We start from the raw sequence: 12,389 nt of genomic DNA on the forward strand, positions 1-12,389 counted from the left end.
GGAGCGCCGCCAATAGCGGGGTTCGAGGAGAGCAGTATGTAATCCAAGAGCGGAGAGAGATAGACGTTCTGATACAAGAGCAAGCATCAGCTCTAGCATCGTAAGCCGGTTCCATACCTACTGGGCTATTTTTCATCACATAACTATAAGTGGTGCAATACTGTACAGCTGCTGTATCCAAGGAAATTGACCTAATATGACGGTAGGGTCTTTTCTAGCCATCTCACTGGACATTCTTATTTCCAGCATCAGAAACAACCAGGCATTATCCACTCAAACGAGATATCAGCTATACTAAGCAGAAATGTTTGGATGAGCGGTGACTTCTTCTTGAAACTATCGAAACATGATTAGCTACGGACCACGGTACTTAGTTAAGTGTGATGAAGACATAAGAATTATCCCCCTGCTAAAATTACAATCTAGATATTAGGTACTTACTAGGCAAGGTACGCTCCCTCAAAAATTACGCATAATAATTTCCAAGGAGAATAAATAGTGCGATTCGTTGGTAGACCAAGTACACTCGGTGTATACAGACAGTAACTTAGTTACCATTATTGTTTACTCAAACCACCGGTACGTACTGTACTTCCCTCCAATCTGGGGATTCTTGGCACCGGTCATGAGCTGCTCCACCGGCTACGCAAGTCAGGGGATTCGCAAGGGCCACTTACTTGTAACACTCTAGAGTAGCTTCCCGTCTGTCGGTTCTACATAAAACAATCCATCAAGCGCAATATAGAGACAACGGTACTTGAACATCCTTCATCTTCCAGCAGAAGGATATACACAACGATGCCCCCTAAAAACGCCAAACCCACAAGCGATGAGCTTCTCGCTCAATTTGACGACCTGGGTGTCGACACTGAGGACCTAAAGACAGAGCCCAAGGCGGCGACAACGACGAAAGCAGCTGCACCACCAGAGCAGGATCCCTTGGCTGAGCTGAATGACCTCGTTTCCCAACGCCCTGCTAGTCGAGCGGCTACTCCTCGACTCTCATCAGAGCTCCCGCACCGACCGTCACCCAAACTGACCTCAGCCGCGACCCCTCCTGCTGGCCGGACCAGCGAAGATGCAGCCGCGCCTCGCAAGTCAACGGAGACGGGGCGCACATCGCGAGAGGCTCCAAGTGAACCGGCGCCCCAACGCGCTGAGGAAACTCCTCAGAGCCAAGGAGGCGGTTGGTGGGGAAGCATCTTTTCAACGGCCAGCGCAGCAGTGAAACAGGCTGAAGCTGCCGTAAAAGAGATCCAGAAAAACGAGGAAGCTCAGAAATGGGCAGAACAGCTACGAGGAAATGTCGGATCTCTCAGGGAACTAGGTAATTTTCTCTCTCCATAGCCAGCTTCGTGCTTGTTCTAATGATTTGCCTAGGCGGAGAGCTACGGACTCTTGCCATTCCTACCTTTACCAATCTACTTCATACTCTTGCGCCTCCGATCTCCTCACACGAGCGTCTCCAAGTCCACATCACGCATGACCTCTCCGGCTACCCAGAGATCGACCCTATTGTCCATGCTGTGTTCGCGCGGGTCATGTCTCAGGTGGAAGGTGGTGACCTTCTAGTTGTCCAGCGGGGCCAGGAGTCAGGCCCCAAGCGCGGAGGAGCAGACTCAGGATACCTGTCGTCAGCTGCAGGATGGCACGATGGTCCTTGGTGGCGGACCGTTACCCCTGGGAACCCACGCACCATTTCTGCGGTCAAGGGAGCTGTTGAGGGAACAAAGCTTGCGCGTGCCAGCGCTGAAGCCTACGCCTCCGAGTATTTCTCCTCCCGTGGGGGTGTCGAAGAAGCTGCGAAGCACGCGACCGAAGTTCTGAGCGAGTCGAACCCAGTCCGGAGCAGCGACATCTTCCTGGCCATCCAAGCAATCAACCAAACCACACCGAAGGATCTGTTCCAAGCCGGTCCAACCACAGAGAAGGCCACTCCAAAGGGCGCTGTTGAAGTTGAGGATGACAAGGAGAACGAGGAAGTATTCTTTGCGCTCTACCTTCACGACCCAATCCACGGGATCGCATTTCACACGCTCTCTCAGGCCATCCCACAGAAGTGGATCGACTGGCTCGATGCGCCAGCACCGGCTGCTGCGAACGCCGATTCCGTCGACGCTGAGATCCCCCACACCGTCGTACCAGACTCTATCGCAGAAATCATCGAGAGCGGTGGTGTCGACCCCCGTGAATGGGTTTCTGAATGGGTCGAAGAGTCTCTTTCTCTAGCGATTGGTGTCGTGGCTCAGCGCTATGTGGCGCGGCGGATGGGCGTTGGCGAAGGCGGAATTAACAAGGGTAAAATGAGAGCAGAGAAGACATCGACTGTGGAAAGCGGAGCAGGTGAAGCTGCCAGGGCGCTTTAAGAGATATTCCCTTATGTTCTTGTTCCTTTTCTTTTCTTTTTTTTTTCCAGGATAACGTCCGCAAGTCATGACCGTTGAGCGAAGTTGGGGCGTTTGATTTACCCTTGACAGATTCAGTTGCGGTGGAAAGGGCTATGATATTCCGTGATTGATTATTCCTATGTTATTGTGAATGATATACCTTATCACGCTGTATTGTTTCTTTTCTCTTTTACGCAGTAGCAATACTACTACTACCTTATCTTACCCTTACCTTAGCTCGTCTGGACAATCTCATGGTCCCAGAACCAGATACTAGAATCAATGACATCACCCTAATATTCCATGATATCCATAATCGGGAAAATATACTGGTACTCTACCATAGAACAGCGCCAAGAAGACCATTATCCCACAACCTCTCTAACTTGATTAGATTCCACCTACAAATAGATAGCCTAGCCTGGCCTAACATTCGCTCGTCTATTTAGGTAGATATAGATATATACCATATATCATAGTCGTTCATCATCACAAAAAGAATTGGCATTGAACCATGACCATTGATTGATTGATTGATCCAGCAGAAATTGCATTTGCGTCACAATTGACAAAATCAGAATTCTTTTTTCTCATCCGTTGGGGGGGTATCTCGTATCGCGTTGAGTATGTTATTTCAAATATCGAGGTGCAATTCACCGCTGAAACCGGGCGGGTGGAAGAAATTAGCGCGGAGGGGGGTTACACTGTTGATTTTGGTTAGAGTTTGGTTTTGGTAAAAGCGTGGAAGTTCCCGTTGGAAAAAGTTCCCTGTTGGGAAATGGAATGAATGGAATAGATGTATATATATACCTTGTATAGCCGTTCAGGACGGTATGGGCATCTGTTCCTTCTGGACTCTCCTTGAGACTGCGAACTATGTCTGATAGTTCCGCCGACCATTGGAAGTGGCGTTCCTTCACGCGGCTGACTCCGTTGGTCTTGTGTACTCCGTTCACACCGTTAAGACCATCGATTCGATCCACGCCGTTGATGCCATTGATTCCATTGATATGATCTCCGTCGTTGCCGCCATTGGTCGTCGGAGGCTGGACTGCATCGGTCTTTGCTGATTGGTTGATCGGTCCTCCATTCAAGCCGGACCCTTCCGAGTCAGCAACAAGCTCCGCGTACAGACTTCCTTTGGTCCAGTAATTCGGTAAGGCGCGCGTGTATCGCACCGGACGGCTTTCGACGTCCGACCGCATCGGGATGTTGAGGTTGTATAGTTCGACCCGATCGTCCCAGTGCCGATATAGATGCTCGATCAGCCGCACCGACAGCCGGGATGCCGCACGGATGACTTCCACGTCCTGCTCTTCCTTACTGCCGAACGACAAGGCAATACCGCGCTTCCCACACGTGGCCGCCTCGAGGGCTCCGCCCACGGTTCCCGAAGAGAGGTTGTAGATGGTAGATGCGTTGCGTCCGTGGTTGGGGCCGGAGATGACGAGATCGATAGGATCCCTGTCAGGAAAGAGATTGTAGAGTCCCAGCTGAGTGCAGCTGGCGGGAGTGCCGTTGCTGATGACGGCCCATGCCTGGTCTTCCGCTGATCCAGTCCCGGTCCCTGTCGAGTCCCACGATCCGTCGTCTCGAAAAGCATCCGGGGGTACGTAGGACGCGGTCAACGAGGCCCCGATAATGTGTGCTTTGCCGATCCATGAGCGTGATGCGGCGGGAATGGCGACGGACACTAGATGGCCTGCATCCTGGAGAGCGTCGACAAACGGTCGGATATAGGGCGAGAGACGCCTCGAGGGCGGTCCATCATCGTTGACCACCTGTTGATAATAAGAAGACAATATACACAGGTCAGTTCAACTTGTCCTTAGGAAGTATATGGGGAGGCGCGAAGCATGATGAAAGGAATCGTTTGCGCTGCAGCAGTCTCATAGACAAGAAGCCACGGCCGGTGAGGTGAGGTGAGACGGGCTCCGACCGGCCAGTGAGAGAGACACAGCAAGTGACAAGCAGACGTACCAATATATGCATGATGAACCAGGGGTGGGCGGAGGGGAGCTCTCAGCAGAAGACCGGAACTGGAGGAAAGCTCACAGTCAGATTCTCTGCAGGGGGAACTCGCCTCCCCCCGGGGTTGTTATATAGCGACCTGGGGAAACTGGGGAACCTCCATGGCCACCGAAATTCCCAGTCGAATAGCCGAGTAAAGGCCGGGAGAAAGGAGCTCCTGGCTGATTGAGGCTGCGCGACGTCAGTTCTTGGATTACCGTTTTGGGACATCCAGATGGAGAGGCGGCAGGTCAGCTTTCACCGGGCGTGACAAGACAGGTCACACTGTTACCGGTATCGCTGGAATCGGCAGCAGGAGCCAATAGCATTGGTAGTCCTGGGTGATAACTGGGGAACCACGTGTGTATGGTACTGAAAGCACCCGCAACACCGCAGTCCCAAAAGGAGCATGCGGTGAAGCCGTCCTGGTGTTCTCGCCGAATTCTTCTCTTTGAGATGATTGATTATTCCGTCAATCCGGGGTGATAACATTGGACAGGAGTCTTCTGCACAGTCTTATTAATATAATATTATCATTATTTATTCTCATCAGGTGGCTAGCATAAAATACTCTAGTTAAGTTAGCATCACTATTATTGCTGACAACAGCGGGTCTCAACGGGCTGTTTTAATTATAATAATATCTATGTACAGTATGAATATCGGATTGCTCCCGACGGACGGCTGCCTCTCCTCCGTAGCCCTAGGGCAGAGTGGAAAAAAAACACAAAAAGCACAAAAAAAGCACTGGTGCCAGTGAGACACTCGAGTCCGTTCCAAAGGATAGAGTCGAGGAAACGAACTAATTCCCATCATAGTGAACGATTTCTCGTGGAATCCATTAATTAAGCGGGTCCGAACGGGGCGCACAAGCACAGATCTCACAGTTCTCCAAGCCCCTGATCGATCTGTCAGTCTGGAGTGCGTCTGTGAGTCAAATCGTAAGTAGCACGCGTTCTCGACCCAACAAGTGAGAAAAAAAGAATTTTTGGTAGACGGCCCAAGCCGTTCGTTCAGTTTCCTTAAGCTAGGAACACATCCTGACGACGGTTTTCTAAATAATCGTTGCGTTGTGTCGCCTTTTTCTCTCGGAGACTTCCTGTCAGCGTGGTCGGTTGCAGTATTACTACTTATTGCATATTATTACTATTATTACCCCAGACGGTTCCCCCATCGCATCCTGTCCTCCACTCGACTGTATACTAGTAATGGACTTCACCCTCGACCGATGAGCAATTCCCCTCCAGCTCTTGTGGATTCGAGACTTTGAGAAGCGTCTAGTTGCCTGAACGGTGTCTTGTCCAGTCCGCAAAGGTCCTCCGTGCGCAAAAAAAGGGAGAGGGATCATTAGACCGCAAAACTCGTTGGCGGGGAACTAGTCACCAGCCGCAGCTCGTATCGACTCACGATCCCCAAGATCCCCGCGTTCTCACCTGGTTTCATCCATTCTTCGATCGTCCCCGTCTCTCTCGTCGGGCTGCAAGAACATAGTTCGAATATCTCGAAAGGAATTCGCTGCGGGGTACCGGATTGGACTGCAGCGTCGCTGCCCACGCCCGTGTCTCGCTCAGCTGGTATGGAGTGTGGGAGCGCTGAACCTCCCCCGGGCTTCGAGCCCAATTTCCTCGAGAACTGGCAGTCAGACGGTGCTTTCTCGATCGCATCGTGGGATAGACCAGGATTCGATCAGTCCCCCGAATGGGACACCAGTCAGGAGTCCTCCCAGGCAGACATCGGGGAGTTCAGCTCCCTGCACGGCGCGCTGGCTCGCGATCAGCAGGAGGGCTCCCATGATTTCCCCAACCTTGATTACAGGTCCGCCTTTCCATCTGACCCATCGCGATAAGAGCAGACGCTGACGAGCCTCGTTCTCTACAGCAATCCCGGGAAGTCGCAGAACAAGTTTGGCTTCCTCGATGGCACCATCACCCCAGACACCCTTCCATCGTCGACCGACGACAACCTGCCCCGCGAAGAACAATGGACACAGTTCCAGATCCCAGAGGCTCTCATGGCAGCAATGCCAATGGACGCGCCCATGTTCTATTCGTACGAGAAAGGGCCCAGAGTAGTAGCGACCAATTCCGTGATCCTCGATGGCAGTCACAAGCCGCTGGATCAAGGCTTCCACCAGCTGTCCTCAGGGCAAGTAACGCCCTTCCAGCACACGTCGCCCACGTTCCAGTTGATGAACGAATCATGGCCTGATTCACTCAATGCTGCACCAGCACCCGTTACAGAACTATCTGATGCCGCTGTGTCGGATCCCCAACGCGGAGATGGAGATGGGCAGGCCGTGGACTTGCCCGCACCAGCCCAGCCTCTCGACCTGGAATGGTTCGATGAGCTTGACGTGCAGATCCCGGCCAATATGACCTCTACTTTCTCGGTGGTGCCCCAGAATCTGGGCCTCTACGATGACTATCAGGTAATGAAGAAGGAATCTCTGGAGCATTCTGACAGCCCTCTTTCGGGCCCGGAAGACGTCTCCAGTGCCTTTGATGGTTCTTACTCTGCAACTCATGATGATATATCGGCGTTCGCCAACCGCCAGCTCAGTGAGGAAGATACTCGTTTTATGGAATGGAGCGATGTGTCCCCAGGCAGCAGCACGTCGAATCTCTCGCATATCATTCCCAATGCAGGTGGATTCGCTGTCGGTCAAGGGATGCAGCAGTCAGCATCCGCCTCGATTCCTGCAAAGGCTCGAAGCGCGTCCTCGCTCGCACACCGAGGGTTGGCACGTCACACCTCGCTTTCTCTACAACCGGTCACGACGGCAAGGAAGAGGAAGCAGCGCAATGCTGCTTCCATCGACATTTCTCAGCAGCCGAAACCACTGCAAATCGTGCAAGAGGATGGTCAAGGAGGGTCGATTTCCTCGGCCGATTTCGTCTCTCCTCCGCGCGGAGCTCGTCGGAAGGGTCCCCTGAGTACCGTGGGAAGAGCCAACGCGGGAATGCGCCGGAAGAACAAGGATACTTGTGTTCAGTGTCGTCTGAATAAGCGCAAGGTATGTTCCTTTCAAACACCACGACTTCTATGATACTCTTGAAACTGACTCGAATCTAGTGTGATGGAGGCGCGCCGTGTGATGCATGCCGTCCTACGCTACACGAGCAACCCTGCGCACGCGCGTGCTTTGCCAGCATCGTGGAATACGGAACGTGCAACTACATCTGTAAGATAATCGTCTTCCTTTGTTAGGATACAGCGCTAATGTATCGCAGCCCAACGAGCCATTAATCACCCTACGTTGAGCGGGACTGGCAGGATGCGAATGGAAATCCCTTCCGCCTTCAACTTGAACGACCTCCTTTCGCTCCTCAGTGAACGCAGGGGTCGATTCAACATCCGCGCGACCCAAGCCTGGGGCACTCTATACGTTCTGGATTTGGGCGAGACCTACAAGTTTCTCAAGGGACTAACTGAGTACAACGGCAACGCTAGCTCCACCTTCCTGGAATTCATAGACCGTCGAATCATCGAGTCCAAAGACAAGTCAAAGAATTGGCTTGCTTGTGTTCGAGACTGCGATCCCATGAATAACATCTTTGTAAGTCTTGACATTCTTTGAAGGGCCACGAGTCACGCTTACTGATTGTTTCTGTCATCCAGTCTCTGTTGTCACAGTGGAACAACATGCCAAGTCGAGCTGCATACAGCTTCGTTCCGGTTGATGAAAATGGACAGGAACGTCTCATGGACGTCAACGATCCGGAAGACCAAAAAGAGATCTTATTGGCGGCACAGTTGTCACGTATCTTCTGCCGCATGCTTGAGGTTGAGGGTTTCCGAAAGCTAGAACGCGACTTCTACAACATCAAATGGAAGCGCATCTCGCATGAAGCACATCTGCGCTTCCTTGACGAACTCGGTCACATCCTCCTCACCCTCCGCTGGCGCGTTTCCTGGTGGAAGCTCTTGGGTGACGGCGGTGTCGACCCAGACCCCAGTAAACAACACTATGTCGACCGCGTGCAACTCCTATGCAGGATTCTCTACGTTTATTACACCAGCGTGCTCGCCAAACTGCCATCCTGGTCTGCTGCAGATGTTCCCAAGGGAGTATGGTCCACCTACGCTGATGCGAATCCGGTCTGGGATGACTTCCCCGCGGATGCAACGGACAACGGCTTCAATGAATGGATGGAGAGAGGCCGTGATCTCATCGAACAAGGCGGCGTTCCAAGCCGTGTCGCGAAATTCTAGAAGCTTGGGTGCAACTATTTCTTATCGGCGGATTGATGCATTTCTGGATACCCTCATTGCAATTGGATCAGACGGCGTATAGACGCGGGGGCGATAATGATTGATGAATCTTGTGCACATGTTTTAGATGGGCCCCTAGACTGCTTCTTCTTCTACTTCGGGTGGTTTGTGCTACATCTTATTATTTCTTCATTATAGATAATCTCCCATCTATTGGACCTCAGATATTGTCATTTAATTTGTACATACCTCATCACTGACATATACAACTTTTGGAATATGCATGATCGTCTATTATAACCAGTTTTATCCAGGTGGTATCATAAAAAGGCAGCGCCGAACGAGATCAGTCTCTGACGCGGGCGTCCCATGCACCTCTCATTCCTTTTCGTGTCCAAGGCGTTTACGACAGGACAGGACTGGGACTGGTCTCGTCCGGCCATAAACACTGCGGCCAGCCACGTCGTACCCGAACCCCTGTTTCGGCTTGGTTCCAGTAGCCATGGCTTCCCGTTCGCATGGGCAGAGAGCATCCGTGTCCGCATTAAGTCGGGAGTAACAAGGAACAGCCTGTAAAGGAACATCACGACACTTCTCCCTGTACCGGATGATATGAGTCGAGGCTGTGATCGACACCCAACAGAGCCAAGGACATCAAGCAAGAACTCCATATCTCAAATTTCCAAATATACGCTCCTTGAACTTTCAACCCTCACTTCCTTTGAGCCCCATTCTTATCCTTTCCCTTTTCCTTTTTATCTTTCTTTCCACCCGCAAGAAGTTCCAAATGTCCCGCCCGCTCAGCCAAGTTCCGCTCCGTCTTGTTGATCAGACCGGAGGTGAGTTTCTACATGATGAAATCACGTTAGATCCGATCCGACTGCGACTCGACATGTACCCTTGAATAGAACCAGGAAAAAGAGAGATGGGGGTCGATATGACGCACCTTGGTGATTTTTCGCTGCTTTACCAACGATGCTTTCTTGGGCGCGATGGAACGTTGGCCTTTCTTAGGACCGAGGGCGTTAGGTCTGAATTGTTCGTTAGCCTGACTAAATCTTCTTTCAAAAGATGGAGAGATCGAGTGTTCCGCCATGATTATCCGACATGACATGACATGACATGACATGAACTCAATAGATAGGACACGACATACCGCTTCGACGCCGTCGCCGCACCGGGCTTGGACTTCTTGAGGGCTCCTTGGGTCATTGTTTTTCTTTGTTTTTGTTTTCGTGAGATACCGAAGCAGTGGTATTATTATCACATAAAGAGAGATCTATTCAAAGCGAATTTCCGTTCCACGAAATGGGCCGGGGGGGGGGGGGGGGGGGGGGGGGGTTTTTTGTCCCTCTCTTTTCTTCCTTCCCCGGTCTGGGAAAATTCCTTATCTCGATCAAAACTTATCGGGAGGTCACGTGGTTGGTTGGTGAGTTAGTTACTGCGGGAACGGGGTAAGTTAGTTAACTAGTGCGGTGCTTTGATTGGTTGAGTACGGTCCATACTTAAGTTAACTCTTGAAGTGTGTATGGTATTCCTCTACGACTGTTAACTACCTAGGTAGTAGGGCGTTGTTTCGAAAGAAGAATAGATTAGGTATATACTGATAAATACTCATTATTTCTTACACTAACTAAACATATAGTAAACATAACATAACATATACATGATGCAACATCCGATTCGATCTTGTTCTCTCAGGTAAGTACCTAAGGTATATAGATTAATACCATCTCAACGACACAAACACCGGCCGACCCTGTCCGTAGACCAACTCCAGATTCACAACCTTACTACCCGATCTCTTTGCGATGTGAATCTGCGACCCGTCTGCGATATCCTCCACTCGAGCCGTGAAATCGATTGGGGCCCCGTCAGGCGGCGGGGTCGGTCGGACCGCAAATCGGCCGCGTTTAGGCCCTTCCATTTCGAAATTCATCCAGATATGATTTGCCATTACGTGGAGGATCGTGTCTTCGTCGAGGTCATGGCCGTCGGAGATATGTTTGCTATTCAGGAATTGGGTCGATGTGGATCCGTCGGATACTGATTCTGGAGAGACCGGGTGTGCTGGTGGAGGGAGGGATAGAGACGATATGGAGGATGGAAGGGTTGATGGTGTTCTGGCTCTGGTAGCGGCAGAGGTATGTCCGGTGCTGGTGAGTCTGTTGCTGGAGACGGATCTCGTGCTTGTATTTGTATTTGTATTTGTATCTGAGGGTGTGATTCCAGATAAAATTCGTTCGCGAAGATCGAGCAAATCGAGAGAGGGAAGATGATCGGCTGATTGAGCCATGGCCTCCCTTCCGATGCGATCATTGACTTCTGAAAGAGCTGCTCGCAGTCGCATCCGGCCTGTGGGAGGATACTGAGCTAAATCGGGTACGGTCCATTGGCCGTGCAGGTGTCCCTGTGTTTGGGAAAGGAAGAATGATCCATGCGAGTAGATGAATGAGTTGCATAAGTAACATGCTGCTTTGCTGGCACCGATGACTCGTGGTCGTATACGGACGCCGTTTTCTTCACTCTCGTAAAACGCGACCATCTGCACTTCGGCATGGACATGGCAGAAGTGAGTCAATTGTCCAGAGTGGGATTGAAACATAGTGGATTGGTAAGGAGTCAGGATGTCGTATCTGAGGTTGGAAAATAAGTCTGCATACTTCCTAGCTGCTGAGGTCAGATTGGCCGAGAGACTCCAGTATCGTCCGATTTTCCCTATCTGCTGGATGGCAGCTTTGCTGAAACAGCACCGCTTGTCTCTATCGGGGTATTGAGACGTCGAAATAGATCTGGCCCACCATTGAAAGGCCTCGTTGCTTTCTCGACAAACTGCCTTGAGGGCCTGTATCTCTCTACCCCTCTCGGGGATATCCTCTACGGAACGGTATGTGTCAGATAACGTATTCAAGATATCGCACACTGGACCCGTGCTGTTGGAACAACAGCAATGGGAACTCCGAAGTCTCAGAACTATTTGATTTAGTGCTTTATAGAGAGGTGTAGGATGTCCATTGCCGATTTTTGAAGCGTACGATGCGCTCCTCTCCCAACGGCTCGAGTGCAGACGCGCATGGATTCGATCGCGATTGAGTCTGATGACGATATCAAATACCCTCTCTGTGCACTCATTTCGCGATATTCCTTGAGAAAAGATCGCACTGTTAGGATAACTCTACAATGTATATTGTCAGGGGTTTGGGGATTAAGGGACAAACGTTTCTTAGCGCGATCAACAAGTAACCCTAGAATATCCTTGAGTGCTTTCCGTACCCTTGTCGTCACTGGTTCATCGGCCGCTAGACGCACGACTAATCCTTCAGGCTCCGACTGCTCTTCTATGCAAACTGCAGAAGTTGCTTTGGACTCAGGCTCCGCGGCAACTAGAAATGCAAAGTCTTCCGCCAATTGCTGCTCCGTGTTGAAGGGTATAATGTAGTCCTGCGAGGACAGCTCCGCTCGTCGCTTCTCCCAGCCATCTCGTGGGACAGTTTCCTTTGGACCAGGTCTGGTCTTAAAGGATTTCTCCAGAGAGGCTATATTTTGACGGAATGTTCCCTGGTTGATTCCTTGCCATATTGAGTCGTCCGGTGGTGCTGTGCTCACCGGCAAGTACTGTTGGTCCTTGAGCAGCATTGGTGATTTCTGCCAAGCTGGGTCAAACAATGTAGTATATTATCATCGGGAAATAATGTCAAAAATATAAATATAGCCTAAAGAAAAGCATATCAGTAGAGAGGAAGTCCTAAGAATTATGCGTCTGGAAGCGGACATTATGTG

The 12,389-nt window shown here is 51.0% G+C and overlaps 5 protein-coding genes across 5 annotated transcripts; 2 read left to right on the forward strand and 3 right to left on the reverse strand.

Annotated features, from left to right (window-relative positions):
• Positions 1-426: 426 nt before the first annotated feature.
• C8Q69DRAFT_491506 (maintenance of telomere capping protein 1) lies at positions 427-2,682 on the forward strand. Its single transcript, XM_028632147.1, has 2 exons — positions 427-1,327; positions 1,381-2,682. Exons 1-2 carry the CDS (start codon positions 799-801, stop codon positions 2,364-2,366), a joined length of 1,515 nt encoding a protein of 504 aa, XP_028486062.1. The 5' UTR covers positions 427-798; the 3' UTR covers positions 2,367-2,682.
• C8Q69DRAFT_465222 (putative acid phosphatase) lies at positions 2,683-4,762 on the reverse strand. Its single transcript, XM_028630471.1, has 3 exons — positions 4,368-4,762; positions 3,198-4,168; positions 2,683-3,091 (listed from the first exon to the last, which is right to left on the reverse strand). The coding sequence occupies exons 1-3, from the start codon at positions 4,377-4,379 to the stop codon at positions 3,022-3,024; spliced, it is 1,053 nt and encodes a 350-aa protein (XP_028486063.1). The 5' UTR covers positions 4,380-4,762; the 3' UTR covers positions 2,683-3,021.
• Positions 4,763-5,973: 1,211 nt separating this feature from the next.
• Positions 5,974-8,609, forward strand: C8Q69DRAFT_401486 (hypothetical protein; the record flags this gene model as incomplete). Its single annotated transcript, XM_028627928.1, has 5 exons — positions 5,974-6,212; positions 6,276-7,410; positions 7,470-7,578; positions 7,628-7,953; positions 8,016-8,609. The coding sequence occupies 5 exons, from the start codon at positions 5,974-5,976 to the stop codon at positions 8,607-8,609; spliced, it is 2,403 nt and encodes an 800-aa protein (XP_028486064.1).
• Positions 8,610-8,880: 271 nt separating this feature from the next.
• On the reverse strand, positions 8,881-9,928 carry C8Q69DRAFT_465227 (hypothetical protein). The gene is made up of 3 exons (XM_028630472.1): positions 9,766-9,928; positions 9,556-9,640; positions 8,881-9,456 (listed from the first exon to the last, which is right to left on the reverse strand). Exons 1-3 carry the CDS (start codon positions 9,819-9,821, stop codon positions 9,322-9,324), a joined length of 276 nt encoding a protein of 91 aa, XP_028486065.1. The 5' UTR covers positions 9,822-9,928; the 3' UTR covers positions 8,881-9,321.
• A 404-nt stretch (positions 9,929-10,332) lies between these two features.
• Positions 10,333-12,245, reverse strand: C8Q69DRAFT_444158 (hypothetical protein; the record flags this gene model as incomplete). Its single annotated transcript, XM_028628977.1, has 3 exons — positions 10,333-11,542; positions 11,645-11,784; positions 11,883-12,245. 3 exons carry the CDS (start codon positions 12,243-12,245, stop codon positions 10,333-10,335), a joined length of 1,713 nt encoding a protein of 570 aa, XP_028486066.1.
• Positions 12,246-12,389: the final 144 nt, after the last annotated feature.

The sequence above is a fragment of the Paecilomyces variotii genome, assembly GCF_004022145.1.
Source record: "Paecilomyces variotii strain CBS 101075 chromosome Unknown C8Q69scaffold_4, whole genome shotgun sequence".
NCBI classification, from domain to species: Eukaryota; Fungi; Ascomycota; class Eurotiomycetes; order Eurotiales; family Thermoascaceae; genus Paecilomyces; species Paecilomyces variotii.

Excerpts from the sequence above, each read along its gene's own strand:
- C8Q69DRAFT_491506 (XM_028632147.1), top strand. The coding sequence starts at position 799 with ATGCCCCCTAAAAACGCCAAACCCACAAGCGATGAGCTTCTCGCTCAA. Across the intron at positions 1,328-1,380 it reads CGGATCTCTCAGGGAACTAG|GCGGAGAGCTACGGACTCTT; the intron begins GTAATTTTCTCT and ends TGATTTGCCTAG.
- C8Q69DRAFT_465222 (XM_028630471.1), bottom strand. Across the intron at positions 3,092-3,197 it reads GTCCTGAACGGCTATACAAG|TGTAACCCCCCTCCGCGCTA; the intron begins GTATATATATAC and ends CAAAATCAACAG.
- C8Q69DRAFT_465227 (XM_028630472.1), bottom strand. The coding sequence starts at position 9,821 with ATGACCCAAGGAGCCCTCAAGAAGTCCAAGCCCGGTGCGGCGACGGCG. Across the intron at positions 9,641-9,765 it reads GCGGCGACGGCGTCGAAGCG|ACCTAACGCCCTCGGTCCTA; the intron begins GTATGTCGTGTC and ends CGAACAATTCAG. Across the intron at positions 9,457-9,555 it reads AGCAGCGAAAAATCACCAAG|AAACTCACCTCCGGTCTGAT; the intron begins GTGCGTCATATC and ends TTCATCATGTAG.